Below are 24937 nucleotides of genomic sequence, written 5' to 3' on the forward strand. Positions count from 1 at the left end.
ACTGAAATGCACATGAGATAATCGCGTGCGTGTGGACAATAGTTTTTCTCAAATTACTGTATTTGTATTTTTCCTGTTATCAACATCAAGAAAGATCCAGTAACATCTTCATTTCCTATATTATGCTACGTTAGAGGAGCAGTAGCCATCACAGAGACAGAAGTAGATTGCTTGAGTTTGCTATGATTTGTTTTCTTCACTGAACACATGTATTAATGGTGGAAGATATAATTAAACTTTTTTTTTTCTTCTCTGGAAAATAAGCAATCTTTTTTTTACAACATTTCAGGCAGTAAAATTTCTGTGACACATCATCACATTCAATCTTTTTTTTTTTTTTTTTTTTTTTTTTTAACAATTTGAGTGGATTAAGGTGATTTTTTTTTTCAAGAATTTTAGATGGGGGGAAGTCCACCTGAATGGCACAAGGCTGACAGTTAGCATATCCGGCAAGTATCCAGCACTCAGTGACAATGAGAGGAAGATACAGAACAGAACAGCTGGGGGGGAGTGAAATACTATCATGATTAGCATTTGGAGCTTTTTCATACTTAAGTACAGTTGAAAGAACTGGCCTCTTTTTATTGTGTCTGCACCTTAGGAACTGGGATTGATCATAGTTTGTAGAATACAGTCTTGAGGAACCACTGCCAACTCCTACTTCAGGGTAGGTACTCTCCACACACAAGAGGAACCTTGAGTGATGCAAGTGTACGCTGATTAGTCAAACTAACAAGCCAATGCAGCAGCAGCAAGCGCCATTTTTTAACAATCTGTGTTAAACAACATCATGGTTAGCCTTCTGTTTACACAATGGAAACAGCACAAAACAAAAGACAGAGTGCAAAAAAAAAAACAAAAACAAAAACAAAAAAAAGTTTTGACTTGTTAAAGCAAAAAATATACATGGTATATTAACTGGTGACTTATGTCACTTCAGTGCCATAATCCAGTTCCCACTGGCAGTGCAAACGCACCTTGAAGGTATGTAGTTGTAGTCTGATCCACAAGTGTCTTATGAGAAGAAAATAGCACCACTGCTGAAGTGAAGTAACATCATGTTTTTTAAAATGGGTAAATAGGCCTCTAAAGCTGCAAGAGGCAACTCTGAATGCTAGTGATCCCAAATGGCAGCAAGAGGAACTTTTAAGTGGCCATAACCTTCTTGGTATGTCGTGGCATGGAAGTGGTGAACACATTCATCTGTCATTGGTCAGACCAGCTTAATCTGGAGGGAGCGCTCAGTGGAGTTTACTCTTCTGATTTCAACTGGCCAATTGAAGGGAAGATTTCCCATCAGTATCTGTATCTCATCTAAAAATGGAATTTGGACAAAGAGTGTGACTCTGCACACCACAGTAAGTGTGAATGGGATGATCTTCTCTGTTATAGCCCCACTTCCTCATTTACACTGATTACAGGTGGATATTTACATAACAATCTGGCCTAGCAGCTTTAAAATAGCCATCAGTATCCATGTAGCAAGCACCAAGGCAGCAGTAAAGGATCTTTTCCTGCTGTCTGCTGCCCCACTGTGGCAGGTGCAATGTGACCAGATGTGTGGCCCCTTATTCTCTCTGCTTCCATGTGTGTCCCTCACATGGTCCTTACTCGTTCCTCCCACTTCCTCTCTTTCTCTCTCCTCCCTCCATCTCTCTTGGAGCTCCTGCCTTCCTGTGGCTGGAGACAAAGACAGGGAGAGGTTGTCCACAGCAGGTGAGGATGAGGAGGCCACAGGGCAGTCCAGCCAATCAGTGGCTGAGGATCGAGGATATCCATTTTCAGGGCGCGAGCCTGGAGAGGGGAACTTCCAATAGTAATCCCCTTTGAAGAGATAGATAGAGCCTGGAGAAGAGGGAGAGAAGGAGGGTCAGGGTTTAGTAACCACACACACACACAAATAAATTGCATTTACCTATGAGGACCTTCCACTGACCACATTTGTTCATTTACTATGATATATACCTAATCCTTTTTCAAATTTTAACACCAAACTCATGTTGCAGCCATAGACTAACCCCGTCTTTCAAGACTGTACAGACACGTGTCTTATAAGGGTTTGTTTTAAATGATGATACCAGGCAAAGTTTCAAGCAGGATAAATGACACCTCCCCCATGGGACAAAGGACTGCATCGGTGTTTTGTGACTGATGGTAGGAAATAATCTGTCGTCGTCTAATGGTGGAAAACGTCCTCATGACGTGCGGAACAGTCCAAGTTTCACACAGAGTAGAATACACATCCAGCGTGACACTGACTGCAAGAAGCACTGCGCGAGTGTCTTGTGATGGAAAGCAATCGTCCATCTGTCTTCCTTTAATATTCCGCTTGTACCTCCAGAATTTTGACCATGAAACAGCACGTGTACTTCTTTTTCAACTTCATGACACATGACGTGGTTGCCAGTCATGCCCCAGTGGCCTAATGGATAAGGAACTGGCCTTCTATGCCAGGGATTGTGGGTTCAAGCCCTACCTGGGGTGATTGACTAACAACAGAGTGGTGCAGTGGAAGCATGCTGGGCCCATAACCCAGAGGTCAATGGATCGAAACCATCCTCTGGTAGGTGTAAGCTTTTCCAAACACAAGATTCCACAATCAGTTTGTTATTCTTCTCTAATTGGCCTCACCTGTGCTGTTCTTGAAAATGTCAAATTTATTGTTTGAGTCATTGTGATTGGATGTACCAGTGCTGGCACCAGTGCTGGCACCAGCGAACATGGTAGTGTGGCCGAGTGGTCTAAGGCGCTGGATTTAGGCTCCAGTCTCTCAGGAGGCGTGGGTTCAAATCCCACCACTGCCATATGCTTCATCATTGCCTTTGTTCTTGTGCTCTCATTGCCTCTGAAAGAGCTTTGAAGAACATGGCAGGACAGGTGTGATCTAGAGAAGTCCAGTGAAGGTTGTTGTACATTCTCCACGACTTCCTCATTAAAGTCAAAGTTTAAACCAGAATAAAAGACTGACCATGGGACAAAGGACTGATAGTTAGGGTTGGGTATCGGTTGGATTTTATCCGATACCGGAGCCTATTCTGTATTTTTTAAACTGTTCCGGTGCTTAAACGGTTCTCAAACCGGTACTTAAAAAAACAAAAACGCACATACTTGCCCAAAAAACAATACCCTTTTGTTTCCAGGGCCAAACTGAACACAATATTAACTTAAATCTTTAAACAATATAAATACAAGTAACATATGGTAATAATAAACTCAGTGTACTGAGTGGAAGTATTGGACATAGTACACGTTGCCACACACACTGTTGAATGGGAACAGTGTTTGGTAGCCTACTTGATATGCAAGATTTGCGGTTGGCATTAAATTACTAGAAATACCTGAAAAGGAAAGGCTGCTGTCATCATCATGGGCTGGGACTCTCTTCTATTTGTCTGGGGAGGCCAACACTGGCTGCTGCTGTTGAAGTGCTTGGCCTTGTGTCACATAGATTATCAAACACGGTGCATTGTTCGGCTTTTAAATAAACTCCATGTGTCGCCAGATGTTTCATTAAATTTGACGTGTTACCTCCCTTGCATGACATTGCTTTAAGGCATCTGTTGCATGTTGCAGAGTCTGCATCCTCCTTAGACGTGAAATGTTGCTAAACCTTGGAGCTTTTTACCTTCGGCATCTTTATTGATCCTCTCACTATCAGTTCTGATCAACAAGTGTGCTGAGTAGTGGCACTGATGTTCGACAACCGCAAGTTGATGCTGGAACACCAGGGGGCGGCACCAAAATTTTCATTCTTATTCGGTCTTGTTACTACTGTTTATGTTGGAAACCGGTGCCCTATTGGTACCGCGTTTCGGTACCCAACCCTAGCTGCATAGCTGTTACATCTTAGGATATTCTCAGATGTCTTGGATTCCAGTAATGTCCTACAGTGTCCCAAGACATGCAGGTTTTATGTATTGAGACATCTTCAGAAATTTTGACACTGCTATGCTGACTGGGTACGGGTCCAAAGAATAGATAGAATAGTTAGTTCTCATAGGGATAGAATTGAATGAACATGAACACACATACACACCCATACACAAACACCCAAACAACATGTCCACACAGAACACACACCACTACACTTCCTCACCATCTGTGTTTGTGGTGATTCCGTTAACTCCTTCTTTTAGTAGCTTGGTCCACATGTTGACATGTTGCTCCTCCTCAGTGTCTCCCATCTCACCCCATACGGGGCCCTCCTCCGGGTCCCAGACCAGGCTCCACCTACTAGCTACCTCTTCATCACCTGCTCCCACCAAGCTCTGCCCCATCCTGAGCTCAGAGAGGGGTCTGGGGTAGCCTTCCTGGAGGGTAAGGTCCCGGAACAGCCAAAACTGTGAACCTACAGTAGGATAGGAGACACACTGCTTAGTTTGTTGGAGGATTCACCTAACATTTATCAATATGAATACAAACAAGAAAGCAAAACAAAACACAATGGTGCAGACCTCAGGAAAAATTACATTATCACTATTCTTTTTCAGTTGAAAATGAAAATTATTCATTCAAAAATAATCACTACCACTAAAATCACAAATGTCATTGCAATCGCAATATCTGTAAAAATAATTGCAATCTAATTTTTTTAACATATCGTGCAGCCCCACAAATAAGGGGCTGAAATGGGTACAGTGCTACATTTAGGGGTATGAATAGCCTTTGAGAAAGCAGAGCCAGAGCAGAAAAGGTTAAGATACATTTGACTAACACCTTTCAATAAGCATAACTTGATGGAAAAAAAAATCGTAAGCATATGCATGAATCTCTTAAGAGCATCTACTAGAGATGTGATATTTTTATGGTGAGTTTACTATTTTTAAAGCATATTCAGTAGTCAGAATGTACAATTCAATTAAAGTTTAGTTGACTTATGTATATATAACACAGTGTCAACAAAGTTTCAAATCTATAAAAAGTGTGAGGGTGGGGGGGCAGGGTGGGGGCAACGTACTGCTGATGAAGATGATGGCATGGTCCACCTGTCTTTCAAGCACCGCCTGAAGATGAGGCAGGTCCGGCGGTAGAGCTCGCCACAGTCTTCTGACTGAAGCTCCTCTGGCCGACACCAAGCCCCCTGCACCGACCCGCCACATTGTCAAACCTGCTGACAGGACAGGATGAAGGGATGGCTGGGCATAAGAGCACTTTTTGTGTAGCACCTTGTGACAAAGTGGGTAAGAACTCTCCTTACTCAGCACTTGTCCCTTACACATTAACTTAACTCATTGCACTATATTATTTTCTACTGTGTTCAGTTTGCTGTAATTTACCATTGCTAGTATAACATTGCTTCACTCTGGGTTTGTTTGTGTTTTGGTTATAGTTCACATCAAAGCATCCCTCCTTTGTTCAGAGGGAGGGCTCGCCCAGCATTTCCTGGTTCTTATGGTATTAGTGATGTCATTGGCTGACATCACTGGGCTAAACCAGGTGAAGTGTTTTTTCTTTATTTTTCAATGTTTCATTTGTTGATTGACACAATACAAAGTAATGTTAAGATTATTTCCTCCTTATACAGGAGCATTTAGTTATGTGAGTGAGCTTGTATGTACTTTACATAATTTTATTGTGATTTTCTTACATAATTTTATTGTGATTTTCTTGTATTGAAGTTACTATGAGGTCAACCTCGTGTGATGGTACTGCCTGAAGGGGAGTTGAGGTGTGAACTGATCACCCTATAAAGTCAGTCTGGTTTTGCTGTGACTCTGCACACCACAGTAAGTGTGAATGGGATGATCTTCTCTGTTATAGCCCCACTTCCTCATTTACACTGATTACAGGTGGATATTTACATAACAATCTGGCCTAGCAGCTTTAAAATAGCCATCAGTATCCATGTAGCAAGCACCAAGGCAGCAGTAAAGGATCTTTTCCTGCTGTCTGCTGCCCCACTGTGGCAGGTGCAATGTGACCAGATGTGTGGCCCCTTATTCTCTCTGCTTCCATGTGTGTCCCTCACATGGTCCTTACTCGTTTGAGGAGCATTAAATGTTTGAGTTCCCCCCCTCTGGCAGAAGGCTGAGGAGCATTAAAGCCAGAACATTGAGGCTAAAAGATAGCTTCTACCCCCTCTAACCAGCCCTGCACTTTCTACTGTCTTTATGCTCTGTTCTCACCATGCTGCTTGTTTTACCCATTACATTATTTATTTATTTTTATCTTTATCCCAACTTAACTAGGCAGTCATTCATTTATTGTTTAGTACTGTTCTTGTATGCTGCTGGATCTGAGTACAAATTTTGTTCTTATGTGTTACGTGTAAGAATGACAAGAAACGAACCTGAACCTGAACCTGATTAGTTTGTTTATGAAGACCTGCTAAAAAAGCCAGTGAAGTTTGCAATCTGACCTTTGAAGAAGAACGTTTCTCCTCTGATCTTGGCCACAGCATCAAAACTGCTGTGACAGCGATCTATGGAGGGTCTGCAAGACAAACAAGGAGAATAATGTCACACAGTTACAAGCCTTGATTCGATATAAGACTATAGAATATACATGTTCTATACATTCATACATACATTTGTATACATTCCATCACCTGCTGAAAATCTGAGAGAGGCATACTGTTGTACTGAAAATAGTGTTCACTGCATTGTTTTCTACATTTAGGAGAGTAAATTAACTTGTATGGGAATTCACATCAAAAAGCCAAATAGATATCCAAATAGATAATGATTGATAAAAAGTATCTACTACTGTCTACTACTATCTAAATAGATAACTGTCTCTTTTAAATGTTTAGACACCAGCTTAGTGGTAATATTTCATTATTAATTCAGTTTTCTTCTCTTTTAGTGCCATTCAATGTATGACGTAAAGGGGATAGTTCACTCATTTTGAAAAAAGTGAAATCATAAACCTTCTGTGGATTAAGGTGGTGAGCCTGGGGGAAGTCCAGCTCAATGGCAGGAGGCTAATAGTTAGCATTTGTATCATCCAGCCAGTATCCAGCACTCAGTAACAATGAGAGGAAGATAACATCATTGCTGTCCTACATCAACTGGGAAGTGAAATTATATCAATTTTTTTTCATAATGGGTGACTTATCCCTTTAATTAAGAACTGCAACATCACCAAACAGTCTGCTACGTAGTTTACAGTGACCTAGAGTTGACAAAAGTGGAGGGTAAACCAACTTAACCCCTATTGTCCCACATTTTTACTAGTGGAACAGAGATTAGCACCTCTTGAGGCTACTGGCTATAAATCATATAGTTTCATACCTTTCATTCAGTTGTGATATTTTTAATATCACCCCTTTTCCCTGTCTCTGACAAAACGTTTCATCATAAGGTTTATATTGCCAGTCTTACTCATATCTGTGTTGATGGACATGGCCTCTGTGGCGCAACTGAGGCTCTGGGGCCAGACGAGGAGCGTTGGTGGGTAGCAGCTGGTTTATCTTTCCTGAACACACACACACACACACACACACACACACACACACACACACACACACACACAAATAATATGTGCACTTCAGGAGAATGTTTTGGGTGCATATGGGTAAACACTTTATAATACCCTTATAAAGGCATACCCACTTTACTGTATATTACACAATAGAAAGTTATTGTAATGCAATCAAGAATGTAACTAGTGGTATTGTAGTAAATACACCAAATTTCATATCCTGAACCTTTATATTAGACTAAAAAGGTTCTGCGCTATTCAGCACAGAAAATGGTAGATAAATAAAGTGTATATTAGGGAGATTTACACAGTATTTACATCATATATGTACAGTGCATGTACATGTAAGTATTTTTCCATAGGCTAATAATGCTATTGTAAATCAACTGTTAGAGAAAAGGACATACAAAAGAGCACACTATACTATACATAATGACGTTCACAAAATAATTTCACCAAAAACAAAAATATACAAAAGTAATATTTTTTTCTGTAATGAAAAAAAGTCACAAAATATATCATGAATATCCTACTCAGATATTCTCACACATATGTTGGCACATGATTCCTAAAATGAACTTAGACTGCAATATCCACCTCTGAACTTTCCAAATCATGGGACTGGACTAGGGGAGAGTGGGGTAAGTAGTGCCAGTTTTTACTTAAAGTGCCTTTAAAGCGAGGGGATTACAGTAATGCCTCCAACTAAAATATGCACATATAGTTTAGGATGTTGTGCATCCCTGGGAACAATCACTTTGGATCTTATATAAACTGTTTGAGAAATATAGCTTTCGAAAAAAAAGTGGTTTTGTGGCACAACTTGCCCCCGCACCGAGGGCAAGTTGTTTTTTTTTTTTTCCGTGCGCCCCCAGTTGCACTGCCCATAGCAGAAACCGTCCCTGCTGCCGAGTCTGCCAGCACAGCGGGATACTGCTGCAACTCTCTCTCACTTGTTTGCGCTGCGCTCGCACAGCTGGTTGTCTGTCTGTCACTGAAAGTTTAGCCTCCAAATCCAATCCAGTCTCTCACTCTCTCCACCAGTCACATAAAAATGAAACGTCATAATCAATAACAGAACACATAATTCTATTTTTTTTATTTAAAAAAAATAAATAAAAATCCCCCACAGAACCCGAAGCCCGACCTGACCCGCCCAATTCACGTAAATTTTAGGCCCGACCCGACCCGAAAATGTCGGGTCGGGTCGGGTCGGGTCGGGTTCGGGCAGAATATGAGAACTCTAATCACAAGTTGTGTCACTGGCACAACTTACCCCAGGCCCTTTGGCACAAATTACCCCAAGCCCACCATTTTGAAAAAAATGCATCCCCCAGCTGTTTTGAGCCAACATCATGCTAACTGTATAGACTCATGGTGTAGCTTACTAAAGTACTAAAACCTGTGTGAACTGTTTTCAAAGTTTTCTATGATTGTTCAAACACAGCAATCAAAAAACCTTGATCATAGAAATTTTACTTTGGAGGGCAAAAAAATGTTTTTTGAACTTAAATGTGCTTACCTCTCAAGCCATGTGTCTTCCTTCTTTGCAGGATGAGTGAAATGGATGCCTCTTCAAAAATATGTGGTCACATGACCAACTTCTTCTATGGTTTTCTAGATAACAGGGGTGGCACTACTTGCCCCTTGGTGCAAATTACCCCACTCTCCCCTACCTCTTTTCTCAAAGGGAAAGTCATTTCAGCCAGCCTCCTAAACAAGGTACTCTGGTGTGGTTTGGTGACCCTGAACAACAAATTAAAGTACATATTTGGAAATTTTTTTTCCCTTGATTTTTTTTTTTTTTTTTAAACCAAGTACTGTAAAAGACACAAAGTGGCATCTCACTCCTTTCCCACAAACTGCAAAACCAATCTACAACACACACAATCTCCATACTGAGCAAATTTCTTTTCATTTTTGGATAATGTCTTATTAGAGATGGCATACCGTAGAGCTGGGTGATGTGATCCAGATCTTGAGGTCCCAAGCGGTAATGGAGGGGATCCCCAGCTGGGCCCTGGTAGTATGGTCTCATCACTGAGCGGCGGTTTGAGGAGTGGGCCAGGCCCAGGGCATGGCCAAACTCATGGACCAGCACTGTGAACAGGTCTGTGCCCTCAGAGGCTGAGCATAAAACAAAAAGGAGAGAAAGCTAACTAAATTTGAAGTTCTAGATTAATTTAATCTTATTTTTGATTTTGATTTTGATTTGTGACTATGGCTGAGGAAGCACATGGCCAAGGAACTCCAAGAAAAATGGCTTGTTAGCTGACTGGTTCGAGGTCAGGCTTACAGTATGCTCACTCAGGCCTGTGTTCCCTCATTTATTACTCAATAGCCTACATTTAGGATTAGGTTCAGTAATAATAGCCACAGGTTCTCACACCTTTCCTATTTCAAGTTTCAGTAGTATGGGTGGCTTTCAAGGTCCTGCTTGAAAATGCCTAAAGAAAAGGCACTGACCCATGTTTGTGAGTTATTTGCTACATTTAGGGTTAGGGTTAGAGATTAGCTCTCATGGCACACTCCCATTAAGATGCACTGAAGAATAAAGAACATTTTTACTATTTAAAGCAAAACTGAACTTGATCTGTTGGGTTGAATAGTCACTTCAATAGCATGGCAAAACAGGTCCCAAAATAACACTTTTAGTCCATAAACAAACAAGGACAAAGTGGATTATACCTGTAGAAAACAAGTTCCAGTACCCATTTTTCATGTAATTACAATTATTTAATTATAACAATTTAAGAAAGTACAATCAGGTTATTTCCTCCTGGCATGAGGCGACTATGTGGAAGTTTCCTTTATTTCACCACCATGTGGACTTGTATAATGCCCAAGGAACTGTCCAACCCAACACTCTATCAAAGTCCAATTTGCTTGAAGAGCAGGCAGCACATTGGCTCAGTAGTGTGATATATCTCTATATCTCTCTCAGGTTCATCCCTTCCGGTTGGCTTTAATATAAGGCCAGAATTGGTCCCATGGGTATAAAATCATCATCACCCAACTTGGCTAGGTCATACTGCATTTACAATATTTACAACATTATTTACAATAATGATAAAGTGTAAGAATTAGCAGTTTTCTTAAAAAGACCCCACCTGGTTGTCTGAAGGCCCACTCCTCCTCTGCATCCAGGTGAACCTCCCCAGCCCGAGTGGTGTCCGATGGGAAGAAGGCGTGGCCAACTGCACCACCTACCCCATCGAAGGGATAGCCATCGCCATGGTAACCATGGAGGAAGTCTACCTGCAAGTCAGCTGCCTCTGGATTGCCTACCTGGAGATGGAGGCCAATGGAAAGCAAAAATCTTTGGTAGCATTTTGGTAGCACTTTAAAACCTTGGTAAAATATTGCATTGCGTAGGTACCCGGGCATGAAAAGAGTCCACATGATGATGAAATGTCCTGATTAATTGCATACAACATGGAATATGCCAACAAAAAAACAGTACCAATCCCAGTACCCATTTTTTGTGTGTAATTACAATTATTCATAAAAACACTATCAGGTTGTTTCCTCCTGGTGCAAGGTTACCGTGAGGAAGTAACCTGCAGACACTACCTGCCGGGTCTACTTTCCTATTCAAATTGGAAAATAACAAGAAAAGAGCTGTTTAATTTCCTCAAATAAATGGGTACCAGGACTTGTTGCCTTTTATATCAACATCATCTGCTTTGTTTGCATTCCTTTATGTGCTAAAAGTGTTATTTTGAAACCTGTTTTGCCATGCTGTTGAAGTGAAAGTAAAGATAGAAATATAGCATTGTGGATTTGCAGCCCAGGAGAGCACAGAGCAACCAACAAGGATATTCCATCTCCTTGTGGACTCATCTATCTCTCAGGTAACTATACAGCTCAACACTCATGCAGCATTCATGTCATACAGCCAACACAGAGACAGGGCTAGGGAGAGACAGGACAACTAGTATTTACAAGTGAAGTTAACTATTAGAATTTATAATCTCAAAGCTGAGATGAACAATATTTTCATATTTTCAATAAAACTCATATATCCACAATGTTTCTGTGTCTGGTGTGACATAAAGACACAGTCAGACAAACAGACTCACCTCATGGAACTCTAGAGGAGTCGGCTCTGCCCACACTCTTAAGGCATAGAAGACAAGTGAGCGAACTGTCTCTCGGGACAGATGGGAAGAAGAGGGGTATGAATGTAACCTGAGACACACGGAGAGGGAGAGAGCTGATTGAGAGCAATTCAAAATGGAAAACAGATTTGATCATATTATTAAATCTCAGTTTGTTGCTCTTTGTGTGTGGGGGCCAGTAAGGGACAGCACTTATAACTACTGGAAACAATTTTAATTTTTTATGTCACACACACATAAAAAACAACATTTATTTGTAGGGCACAAACAGACATTTAAACTGCACTACATTTTCTAATTATTTACTTTCAACAGAAACAAATCCATTTTCATTTGAGTATATCAGAGTAGTATATCAAAGAACCTCAAGAGGTCCTTGAGGTTCTTCTGCGGGTCCTCACCCGAATGAAGAGTTGGGCAAAGTCACTTGAAATGAGTGTCCTTGGCTTATTGACAGTCAACATGAAAAAGTTGGAAAACTCCTGACATAGACCATAGTTGGATATTTAGCCAACCTCCAGTTGATGTTCCGCCGGGCCCACATGGAGGCAGCCCTCCTCCTCCTCCTCCTCCTCAAGCTGCTTCCCCCCTGATCGACCAGCGGTCTGGATGGCTCCTCCTGGTCAGGCAAGGAGCAGCGAGGAGTCTTCATCAGAGCCATTGTCTCTTCATCTGAGCACGGTACACAAGAACAAGAGGAGAGCCAGAAGTGGTCTATAGAGCATCAGAACCATCCAGGATCTACAGCTCAAGACTTTGTACACAAGTTTATTATTTTATCTAGCACCAGTGCACACTCCCACCTGCATGGTTCCACAACTTCATTCATTCATTCATCTTCTAAACCGCTTATCCTCACTAGGGTCGCGGGGCTGTGCTAGAGCCTATTCCCAGCGGGAATCGAACCCAGGACCTTCTCACTGTGAGGCGACAGTGCTAACCACTGCACCACTGTGCCGCCCGGTACAAATTGTGTATCTAAATAGTATTTTTTGGTGCATGGAACATCATATACTGCACCAGGATGGTGCAGTATTTTCTCCTCCAAACATATGTGTAACAGATTTTTCCTTTACAATGGTAACTGGGACTAATACCTTCCAATAAGGAAATGAGCACACTATAACAATTACTGCTAAAAAATATACAACCATCCAACTGTGGATGTCCCAGGTCTGGATCAACACCCAGCTAACGAGGGGCCAAATGCAATCAGTCCTCAAATTTTCCAAATTTTAGCCAAATCAAATCAACTTTTTGGGACAGAAAAAAGAATACAACCTCCTTAAGGATTTGTTGGTGGAAATAAAAATATCCCTTCCTTGTGCATATGAAAGCTTCATTTCATTCAAGTTATCATAAGCAACTAGTTGCTTTTAAATGTCACAGATGGTTAAACAGTAAATGTGCTGTTTTGACACACTGCATTTTACATGTGTGTGTGTGTGTGGCATCAGGTTGTATTTGGAAGTAAATCTGGTGTTTGTTTGTTTCATGGCACAAAACAGGAAGAGGGTGCTGTTTTTCCAAAGCAAATGGCGCTCAATCTTTCAGAGTTACTGAATAGAGAAATCGCTCCCAAAATGTTCATATCCTTCAGGAAAGAGGGGCGGGACAGAAAACAACTGGCTTTATGGGAAATGAGGTCTTCACACCAACCACTGTGATGTGAGATACAGGCTGGATGTGAATGTCAACAGTGTGGACTAGCAGACTCAGCCTTCACAGGCTTGAGTCTTAAGTTAATTAGAGCTTTGCATCATTATTCTGGAAGTCTGCAAGGGCGCTGGGCTGGGAGGGTACAAAAGGCGCTAACTAGGCAGGATGTCACGTTACCATAGATATGTTCAACACGAACATCTGCAGATCTAATACATTTGATATGAATAATAACACTTGCACTTACTTTGAATAGCTCAATTAAATTAAATATCTAAGCATTTTAAGACTGTTAAGAAATGAGTCACATAAAACCCTTAGCTGAGTATCGAACTCCACGAAAAATGGCTCAATTTTTTTCCCTCAGTGCAGTGACAATGAATGCAGAGTCTTCGGATTGTAACATACTAATCATATCAAGAAATATTTATTTTATTTATGTATATAAAATCAAACCTCACTACGTCAGAACACTGTCAAGTCAAACTTTCAGAGTATTATAGAGTGTTTGGTTGCATGGTTGCCTGGATGTGAATTTCCCTCAGGATCAATAAAGTATCTATCTATCTATCTATCTATCTATCTATCTAGTCAAATCACACCCTGGTAATTATACAATGCAACACATAATGTGCAGGACAGCCATGGCCTAAAGGCTAGTGAAAGGAAGATCAGTTTGATCCTTGGACCAGCAGGAAAATGAGGATGGGGGAATGATTAACAATGCTCCTCCCTCAATACCCACAGCTGATGTTCAACTCCCCTGGAGCAGAAGGGCAGACTGGGGTGTGAATGTGTATAACTGAGTGAGTGTGTCACAGGGCATTTTTAATGTTAATGACTAAAATGTTGATGACTAGGATGCACACAAATGAAATAGAAATTACCTTAAATTAATTGAGGTAACAAATAAACAACACTTTATTTATTTATGTAATGATTACGTTGTTATAGCAATATAAGGTGAAAATGATATGTTATTAATGATTGAACAAAAATGACAAGAGGATGCATCAGTAATTATTTCACCTGAGGGTTGACAGAGTACTTTTTACAGTGATAATATGTCAAATTATTATTTGTTTTAACAATGTAAATTACTTATCAAACAGACCTAACAATTCAACTAACAATGAATAAGCAGTAGTATGCATGTGATAACACAGATTGAAAAATAAGCCAAAGTGATACCGCTTCTCTGAATAGACAAGCTAAGCCAGTGTGCTGCTGTTAGCCAGTGAAAATAGAGCGGAGTGGCAACTCTTCGCTTTGTTACACAATCTCTGTCAGTGCGCTGCTGTAGCCTAGAAATTTTCTTTGCCTTTTGGACTCGGTTTCCATTTTATTTGGCTAATTCCACGATTCTGTCCGTGATTCCATGATTGCGGAAATTATAGGGCCATACCACTGTTCTGAAAAAAAAAAAATAGCGGTGCAACTTGGTGGGTGTTATCCTGGGGTGTATTCAGCGCAGACGTACCGGTATGTAACGTCAAGTCAAGGTAACTTTATTATCCCCAATGGGGCAATTTGTTGTGCAGCCAGCAGAGAGAACACTCCTCCATACATACATGGACATACAACTCATCAAGACAGTGGACATGATAAATAAATACAACATAAAGAAAAGAAAAATAAATAAATAAATACAATAAAACCAATGCAAACCAATGAACCGTACTAGTTAAAAAACAGTCATGTGATGGTGTTTAAAAAACTAGTGACAGTGGGTATAAAAGAGTTCTTGTGTCTGTTGGTCTTACATCTTTTTGATACAAATCTACGGCCGGACGGAAGCAGTGTGAACTCTGAGTGTAGGGGGTGACGAGGATTATCTAGGATTGATCTGGCTTTCTTAATGGCTCTGTTTTTGTAGGTGGATGGCAGGTCATTTAGGGTATCCCCAGCAATCTTGCTACACTCATGCACAATGCTCTGCAGACGTTTTTTGTTGTCAAGCTAACAGAAACGATAAAGCTCTGAACAACCTGTTGCATTACGCAAGCGTTGGGAGTATGGAAGCCCAGAGGGCCATTCTCCTCGCGATTGTAGCCGAAGAACTCTCTGAGCAGGACATTACTTTACATGGATCATTAATTTTAGGGGTACTGCAATACATTCAATTTCCACTATGAAAAAAACAGCTATTGTTAAACATTGTTTCCAAGATTTGTATCATACGCCTACACAAATGAGTTTTAAGTTTTAAGTTGAAAAAAAGTTGCCATATTATTGAGAAAAACAATAAACTATGTCTGATTTATTGTCATACTTACCACATACATGTATGTTCTTTACCTCTTCAAATGATGGTCAGCATTTTAAACACAGGCTGCACTAATATAGCGACTTGGAAGCCATAATGGAGCTCTAGTGTTTTAAATCATGGAGGCTTCAATACAGGCTGATGCTGATTGGATAACACCTGTGACACGCCCACAAAATGGAGGAAAACTAACTGTGAGGCATGTTGCTCTCTGTTACAAAACGTTACAACCAAACACACCATTCAATGAGACAACGTCACACAACGTTATGTATCGTTATGTCGTTGAATACACCCCTGGTAATTTCTCTGCGTGAGAAATACAAGGTGTGGTGTGTGAGTGTGTGAACGGGCTGAAATGCGGGAGACTTGAAAGCCCTGATAAAACATTATGAAATGAATTAACTATTGTTCTCGTCGTTCTCTTTGAAATATTTCCACACAGCAGACATAGTAGCAGCATATCACACACCTCAGCTTCAAAACAAACTTCTGCATGCTGCCGTGTTCCGCACATGCACTGTTCAATGGCGTCTGTCACAGACACAGACCCGGCCTGTAAACGTTGGTAGTTAATAAATACTATTTTATTCTCATTTATTTTTAATCACTAATAGCCCATATATTGTAAATGTGATTAAAAATAATAACAACAAATATACATATGTATATATATTATTTATCCAATACCTGATCAGGACATAACGTCCGAGTTCCGATCGAGTCTGCAGTCACGTGATCGGCCCCGATTTCCGATCACGTGATTGGATCGGGACAACCCTACCAGTAACCTCCAATATGGTATCATTGTTTACAAAACTTATAATGATGTAACACTATATAAATGTTTAAAATGCAGAAAGATAGATTAGTAAGAGAGACAATTACATAAGCCCCAAACCTAAAAATATACAATCTTACCTACAACTCCAGTCTCTTTGAGGCCTGCAAACCTCTGCATAGACCTGATAGCATGAGTGACAGCTGTCCAGGCCTGTAGCTGTCCGGTGGAGGGGTCAGAAGTTGGGAGATAGCCATACCTCATTAGCCAATCCTATGAGAGAGAAGGAAAATTATCTAGAAACGGGAGTTCTTGAACTTTTTCAGTCCTGTGCCCAAACTTAGTAAATACAGTGTCCGCTTGAAGGTCCAAGTCCAAAAATGGGTTCTGATGCCCTCAGCATATATAAAACCACTAAAGGTGAAATACTGGCATTTAGAAATTTGATTTTGTTGTTAGAATTCTGTTTAAAATTCTAAATTCTGAGCCCATGTAAGTACAAATGATGTACAGGTCAAGCATACTAAACCAATTCAATAAACAGGTAAGAATTGCACATGGGGTTTTTCCATTTCTAAGATTTTTACTATTTTTGCGTGCCTTCTTCTTTATGATAATCAGTTTCATATATGCTTAAAGGTTTACTATGTAAGACTGAGACTGTCCTCCATCAAAAAACAACCCCATTGAGCATTTGTACATGAGCCTATTATGGCCTGTAGTTCTGTTTTAAAGTTAAGCGACCTCTAGCAGTCCTGTAAATAACAACACCATGGTGTAGTATTAGTGGAGTGTCTGATATTACAGAAAAGAATTCTCTGTCCTCTTGTCGTGATGTGTTTAATGACCTCACAGACCATCACCATCTACAATACTGCCTCCGTTTTTTGGCTCTCTGTGGCAGGTCCAATATTTCAACCCCCTCCACCGTCACCATGTTGGATGTTGTCAGAAACTGTTGACTCTGAGATGCTCTCTAGTGGATTTATTGCTTAATATACATGCCGACATAAAGTATGTGGGGAGTGATGGTTACATCGTTTGACAAGGACATTTTTATTTTCTTGTGTAAAGGAGCACAAATGAGCCTTTACAAGGTTGGAACAAACGAGCCATGTGGTCGTTTGGGTTGGAGGAGTTGTTGGTAAGACTGTTCTAAAGTCAGGACCCTTCAGACTCAAGAGACAAAAAAACATGTAATAAGCACCAGGTTTGAAGGTTTCGGGGATGTTCCATTTCCTAAATTAAAGACAATCTAGGAAATGGAAATTAGAAGAGGGAGTTCTAAGGAATCTAGGAAATGGCACAACACCTTCATCATTTCAGTATTCTAATAAATCTTCTAAAACATCAAACATGAGAACACATCACCTGTAATGGACCCCTCCACGTCACAAGGTATCTCAGTTTCTCAATCATTCACACATCACCTATCAAGAATTTATGTGATTTAGAGGGGGTGAGGAGATGGTGAATGTAACCACCAGGTGGAAATGTGATACACCTCACTACTCATGACAGATGATAGATTACTAATCCAGAGAAGTCCAGATCACAGCTAACAGACTAGGGAGTCATGGGTTCACATTGGGAATTCAGCCAGCAGAATGTGGTGACCGTTCCCTCTGTGTGTGAGTGTCTTGAATGTGTCACATTCATAGTCAAGATCCTAAATAGAAATGAAGCACAGCAACATTTTGGACTTCTTGGGACTTAGGCTCATTAAATCAGATTAGTAGCCCACTTCATGTACCACAACATTGTGACTCATTCTGGTATAATAAGACAATGACTTGTAACATAAGAACAACAACAACAACCAAAAAAACAAAAACAAAAAAAACAAAAACAAAACAAAACAAAAAACAAAAACAGAGAGAGAGAGAGAGAAATTTTTCAAAATTGAAAGAAAAACTGTAAAAAAAAAAAAAAAAAAAAAATCACAGGAAAATGACCAGAAACTTAGCAAAAAAAAAATGCTGAAAAAGAAAAAAAAGATAAAAGACATACAAGAAAATCTATTTAATATATTTAAATTAATTAAATAATTATATTTAATGAATTAAATGTATTTATATTAAACTTATTCAATTCAATAAATTATAATTACCATAATTACACGCCAGACACAGACACGCACACAAGAAAAAAATGAGAAAAAGAAAAGAAATAAGGTGGAATATTGTTAAGAGGGGGAAATAAAACCTTACAGTATTACAAGTTACATGATCAGCAGAGAATGAGAGTACTATAATAAGCAAATGTCAACGTAAATCACTGTAATCCATGCATTTCAAAGTTTGTGTACTTGTCTTGGATCATCTTGCATCAACATGCTGTGTTTCTCTTACCACCAAGTGGGTGCTCTCGTCTTCAGTGGGCGTCACCGGTGCAGAGGAGGGAGCCAGGGTTATACCAGCAGCAGGCGCTGTTTGCAAGCGTTCCCAGCAGAGGGAGAGAACAAGCCAAGCCCACGTCCTCATTCTGCATATATGTTTGTGTCCCAGCATTGCATCTTGCTTTTCAAACCCTGAGTTGCCATTCAGTAGTTTATCGTGCCATACTGTGGGTCTGGAGGGAGTTAATCAAAGAAAAGAAAAAAGATTTGATCAAACATTGATTTTTATTAGGAAGCTGAGTTGATAAAAGGTATCAGACTTGATATCAGAGTTCTAAAACACGACTGCTTGCTTTAGGGAAAAAAATAGTAGAAATATATAGTATATCAAATTGTTAGATATCAACATGCAAAGTCACTGGCATGCAGGGGCGGCTCTACCATGGTGGCATGGGTTGGCAGCTAAAAATAGGCCTTGCCAGTAGTTTCAACACTGATAGAAAGATAACAATCGATACAACCAGAATAAACTCATTGTGACTTTTACACTCTAAAGAAATTAGAATAATCAGAACTATGTCAAGCTGGTGGTTCTGTACTCAGTTGGTGGTGTTTGCTCATTATCAAGAATGATGATTTCTTTCTTTCTACTTCTTTTGCTCTATCTATCTATCTATCTATCTATCTATCTATCTATCTATCTATCTATCTATCTATCTATCTATCTATCTATCAAGTATGTTATGCTGTAATGGCACCCTGTAAAATTTCCATGCCACTGTTTTGCCTCCCCATGAATATTTCTGTAGATCCGCCCTGCTGGTGTGGTCCTTTCAAGCTGCTTTCTGTGCTTAAACTGTTCTAGGTCAACTGACTGAATACCCTGTCAATGTCCACCTGCAAAATAACAAAGCAAGGAATAACACCATGACTTACAATGTCAAACTAACATGAATGAGTTAAAGTGTCAGTGAAAGAAGCTGACAGCAAAGATCCATATGATATTCCCACTGGGATATCCAAGAAGATGCAATCAGGAGATGGAAGGAAATTACCATGAGATGCAGGGGGGGCGGAGGGGGGGGCACTGGTAGCTTCTGTATGGGATGCTGGTGTGTATGTCAGAAGAAGATGTGGCAGTTTAATTAAATTAGTGGGTACCATGTTAGCCAAAGAATGGGGGTGGAGAAGAAAGGGTGAAAGGAAGGATGAATGGATGAGAGAAGGAGGAGAACAGTCATTTGAAGTAATAAGATTAAAGTGGCAGAGAGGATGGAGGACAGGGGTAAAAAGGATGAGACTATTAAGAAAAAGAAAAAAAAAAGGGACCAAGTGCAAAAGTGTTTGTGAATAGGTGTGCAGTGCATGTGTGCAGTTAAAGGGATACTTCGTTCATTTATCCAAACTCAATTTTTTTTCATATTATTTCTTTCATATTTCATATTATTATTATTATTAACTGTTAACCTCCAGTCATTGAGCTGGACTTCCCCCCACTTAACACTCTTAAAAATAGAGACCCCAATCCCCTCAAACTGTTAATTAAACAAAGTTTGGGTTTGATGATGAGTTGCAGAATTTAGCTGTGACATTACTTGCTGATATCTTTTAGTACTCCAGAGAAAGTTCTTATTTTTATTCTACAACATGCATACATGCAGTTAATGTAGAAAACAAATGATAGCAAACTCAATCAATCTACTTCTATCTCTGTGGTGGCTGGTGGCGTGGGGTGATACAAGAAGTGCAGAAGGTACTGGACCTCTCCACAAGTTGATAACAGGAAAAATACAGTTATCAATAGCAATTAGAGCAAAGCTATCATCTGTGTGTATGTACATTTTAGTTACGGAAAGAGTCTTTTTAAGGGATATTAAACCCTATTTGAGTGAGTTAAGGCAGTTATCTTTAAGAATTTTAGCTGGGGGGAAGTCCAACTCAATGGCAGGAGGCTAACAGTTAGCATCTGGAGCATCCAGCCAGTATCCAGCACTCAGTAACAATGAGAGGAAGATAGCACCACTACTATCCTACAGAACAGCTGGGGGGAAGTGAAATAATATCACATTTTTCAAAATGGGTGAATTATCCCTTTAATGGTATTGCAATAGTAGATTTATTTAGCAGCAGCCAGCTCACCTACAACATAATTATTATCTGGCACTGTCCTCCTACATTTGATATCACACACACACACACACACACACACACACACACACAGAGAGAGAGAGAGAGAGAGAGAGAGAGAGAGAGAGAGAGAGAGAGAGAGAGAGAGAGAGAAACTCACAACTGAACTTTGTGACAGTACAGAAACGGTTGAAACTGTAAATCTGGACTACCAGACAAACCTAATGTACCAACAGGCAGCAACAAGTAATTCCACCACAGGAGAGAAATTGTTTTTACTCTTACCTTCCTCTTCCTCCCTCCCGTTCTGTCTTCATTTGCTGCCTCGAACAGATGTGTCCTTTCCCTTCATTCCTTCCTCCCTTTTCTAGCCAATGAACTCCCACCTTTTCCTCCCCCAACCCCCCATTCATCCCGCCCTCTGCCAATATGCTTTGCTGCCCCCCCACTGCCATTACAAATGTGGCTTTGCATGAAAGTCTAAGTGTGTGTGTGTGTGTGTGTGTGTGTGTACATGTGATCTACACAGAAATACACTTTTTCCTCACATCTAAGAAGATTTTGACTTCTTCCTGGCTTTCCTCACTCTCTGTCACTCAGTTCCCATCAGTCAGCTCCACATCCTGATATTATATGTATATATGTAGATATCTATGTCTATATGTATGTATGTATGTATGTATCTATATATATATGTGTGTCTGTATGTATGTATGTATACATATATAAATAGATACATACATACATACATAGTGTTGTTGCTACAATTAGTCCTTGCGTGGTGTATAAAAACTGAAGTTCCTCTGAATGTGGAAGCCTGCTTTTTACCCAGGGATTAGTGAGAGGGTGGGTTTAGTATGTGTGTTTATGTTTATGTGCATGTATGTGCACGCGCGCAACATCTGCATGTGCGTGCGTATCTTCACTCATGGTGGCATTAATGTAATCCTCTTAACGGAAGGATTAAAAAAATTAAAAATGAAGATTTGAATGGATCCCTCTTCTCTTACTCTCTCTGTCTGACCCTTTATTTCTCAGCTCTTTGTGTTTACATCACCACACCAGCCGGCTGGCCAGCTCGAGTGACCTCTTTCTGGAAGCTATCCCTCCTGTTGAGGGTTCCATTCTTGGTAGAGACATTCAGCACAGTAAAGTCCAAGTTATTTTTTTCCTCTGGTAGCTGATAAAATAAACTGGACTCACCTGTTGGAAAGATTGGCGAGAAAAGAGAAACAAGCTCATCTGGAAATGCACTCCTCTACTTTTCTTTTCTTCATATGCTCTTATTCCTTTAAGTCGGAATGCACTGCATATATCCTTTCCCACTGATTCCACACTGTGCTGAAACCTGAGTAAATTCACTTGATTTCTTTCAAACACATAGGAAAATGTCAGTGAAGGAAATTAGCAAAAAGTGACCTGACAATTAGCTAAAAAAAAAAAAAAAAGTTGTAAAAAAAACTTACCAGAAAATTACAACAAAGAAAGTTTTTTTTAAAAAAAACAAAACAAAACAAAACACAAAAACTATGAGATAGTCAGCAAAAACAAATTACAAGAAAGCTATTTCTAATAATAACAATAATAAGAATAATCGATATTTAAAAGTACATAATTAATTACCATAAAATCAACATAAATTTCCCCCCCAAATGTAAAGTTTGAGTATTTTAAATACCTGCATACCTACATCCTGCGAGTTTTACACATGTATGGAACAGTAATGTTTCATTCTTTGTTAGATACAAGTGTAACGAGCTGCACACTGCATGCCCTTTCACTCACTGACTCACTTATTCATCCTGCTGCAGCCTAACTCAACCTAGACCTCCAATCAAGCCAACTCATCAAGTGATAACCATTGTGGATAATATGGAAGCACGTTGAAGTCCGTCCCTACAGGCGTTCATGAGGCTTCACTACTTGCTTGAAAGCATGCATCACACAATGGCTGATAGAAAAAGCACATGTAGGGCTGAACTGGTGTTTTTGCAGGGAAACCTGATTCCCCTGATCCTGCAGCAGAACAGACAGACAGGGATCCAGTGACTGACTAAACTGACTCAGCACCAATCATTCTTGGATCTTTTTGTCCTGTTGTTATTTTCCTTTATTAAATTCAGTTCAATTTTATTTGTATAGCATCAAATCATAACAGAAGTTAAACACAGATCTCAACCAAAATCTCCACCAGTAGCAAGCACAGGGTGACAGTAGTGAGAAAAAAAACCCTTTTAACAGGACCAAAAACCTTGAGCAGAACCCGGATCATCTGCCTCGACCAGAAGGGATGGACAGAGATGGACCGAAAAATGGGGAGGGGGGGCAGCGAGAGAGAGGGAGGGAGAAGGAAAGAGCTCATTGCAGAACATAGAATAATGCTGGTTCAACATAAGGCTGTATAATGGCTGTAGAATTTAATACAGTTGTCCCTCGCTATAACGCGGTTCACCTTTCGCGGCCTCGCAGTTTCGCGGATTATTTTAGTGCAATTTTGCATGCTTTTTTTTTTTTTTTTTTTTTTTTTACAGCGCATTGTGTTCTGCGTCATGATTGGCTAAGGGACTGTAGACCATTGTCAATCAATCTCCTCCGTGCCGTGTCTCCTGTACAGTACAGAATGCGTTCATTCTATAATACTGGACTTATTTTTCTACGAAGGTTTGAACTTTGAGAGTTTAAACAAGAGAGAAAAGTGAGAAAATGTTAATGCCTGTCTGAGAAAAGTGTATAAAGTGTGTAGTGAGGGGTTTTACAGCCTTAAAACATCTAGAATAATTGTAAAAAATAAAGCTGACTACTTCGCTGATTTCGCCTATTGTGGGTTATTTTTAGAACGTACTCCCGCGATAAACGAGGGACCACTGTATTCCGTCTTTTTTTGGGTGCTGAACTTCTTTTACATATAGGCGAGTGGTGCTGATTTGTTTTGAACAAGATCCTTTTTATTAATGTTTGTGGGGCAGTGGACATTTTTTTTATCAGTTTTTCTAACAGAAATTCAGGAAGTCAGGAGAGAAAATCAGAACTTTAACCCAGCAACTCATCAGCACTATTAAAGGGATAGTTTGCCCATTTTGAAAAGTGTAATATTATTTCACCTCCCCCCAGCTGTTCTGTATGACGGTAGTGGTGCTATCTTGCTCTCATTGTTACTGAGTGCTGGATACTGGCTGGATGCTCCAAATGCTAACTGTTAGCCTCCTACCATTGAGCTGGACTTCCCCCCAGCTAACATTCTTAATAATACCTGCATTAATCCAATCATTTTGTAATAAGGTCTTACATTATTGGCTATTTATTTAATTATTGGCTGGGTAAAAAAACATACATAATATGATAAGTGGAATTGATAATGTAATAATATACTGATATTGCTTTATTTAAGTTTTCTTTCAAATAGCTGCTCAAAAACCTTACCACACACACACACACACACACTCACACACACACACACACACACACACACACACACACACACACACACACACACATACACACACACGCACACACACACACAAACTGTTTCAGCCACACTACTATACACTACTATTCAGCGCTCCCTCTCTCTATGTGTCTATACTAACCCTGACTCCTGAAAGGTTACATGTCTGCAAACTTCTGTCTTCCTTATCAGACACTTAAAAGGGTAATTAGTGATTTAATTTAATTTAGTGGGCTAAATAGTTCATTTAGTTGAGATTCTAGATAGATTAACATTTCTTATAGATTTAGTGCAAAAGGATATACAAATTTGTGATATCATTCTAATTAACCCTCAGAGACCAACGGAAGCATCTGCGCCCTTGATCACCATCACTGTTTGTAATTGCTGTAGCGGGTTCAGCTAAAACTAGAGTCAATATACTGGTATCATAACAAACTAGACAATGTAAGGAATCCATTGCTACCAAGTATGTCATGTATGTCAGTTTAGGCTGTCTGCAAGTTGACTAAATATTGCTCCAAATTTGGACTAAATTGTGGTGAGGGGAAAATGGCATGGCCATTTTCAGATGGCCCCCTGGCCTCCCACCTCCAGATGTCTGAATGAAAATGGGTTCTCTGGGCAGCCTGCAGTCCGAATGTTTTCTTGTGGCCTGTTGTAAAATAGTGTGTTAGTGCAGACTGGGGCCTAAACAGTCTTGGAGTTGTATCAGTTGGGTTAGACTGGGAAGCTGAGACAGTACATGTAATTTCCTGGCCATCCTCACTGAAGGCTT

The 24937-nt window shown here is 40.0% G+C and overlaps 1 protein-coding gene and 1 non-coding gene across 2 annotated transcripts; one reads left to right on the forward strand and one right to left on the reverse strand.

Annotated features, from left to right (window-relative positions):
• Positions 1-1429: 1429 nt before the first annotated feature.
• Positions 1430-18732, reverse strand: mmp17b (matrix metallopeptidase 17b). Its single transcript, XM_030061658.1, has 11 exons — positions 18601-18732; positions 16390-16522; positions 12059-12215; positions 11505-11613; positions 10533-10710; positions 9373-9549; positions 7323-7416; positions 6359-6432; positions 4958-5107; positions 4097-4348; positions 1430-1845 (listed from the first exon to the last, which is right to left on the reverse strand). The coding sequence occupies exons 1-11, from the start codon at positions 18730-18732 to the stop codon at positions 1430-1432; spliced, it is 1872 nt and encodes a 623-aa protein (XP_029917518.1).
• On the forward strand, positions 2723-2804 carry trnal-uag (transfer RNA leucine (anticodon UAG)). Its single transcript has one exon. It is a non-coding gene; the product is annotated as a tRNA-Leu (tRNA).
• Positions 18733-24937: the final 6205 nt, after the last annotated feature.

The sequence above is a fragment of the Myripristis murdjan genome, chromosome 10, assembly GCF_902150065.1.
Source record: "Myripristis murdjan chromosome 10, fMyrMur1.1, whole genome shotgun sequence".
In the NCBI taxonomy this organism is placed as follows: Eukaryota; Metazoa; Chordata; class Actinopteri; order Holocentriformes; family Holocentridae; genus Myripristis; species Myripristis murdjan.

Excerpts from the sequence above, each read along its gene's own strand:
- mmp17b (XM_030061658.1), bottom strand. The coding sequence starts at position 18,732 with ATGAGGACGTGGGCTTGGCTTGTTCTCTCCCTCTGCTGGGAACGCTTG. Across the intron at positions 16,523-18,600 it reads ACGAGAGCACCCACTTGGTG|GATTGGCTAATGAGGTATGG; the intron begins GTAAGAGAAACA and ends TCTCTCTCATAG. Across the intron at positions 5,108-6,358 it reads AGAAACGTTCTTCTTCAAAG|GTTTGACAATGTGGCGGGTC; the intron begins GTCAGATTGCAA and ends TCCTGTCAGCAG.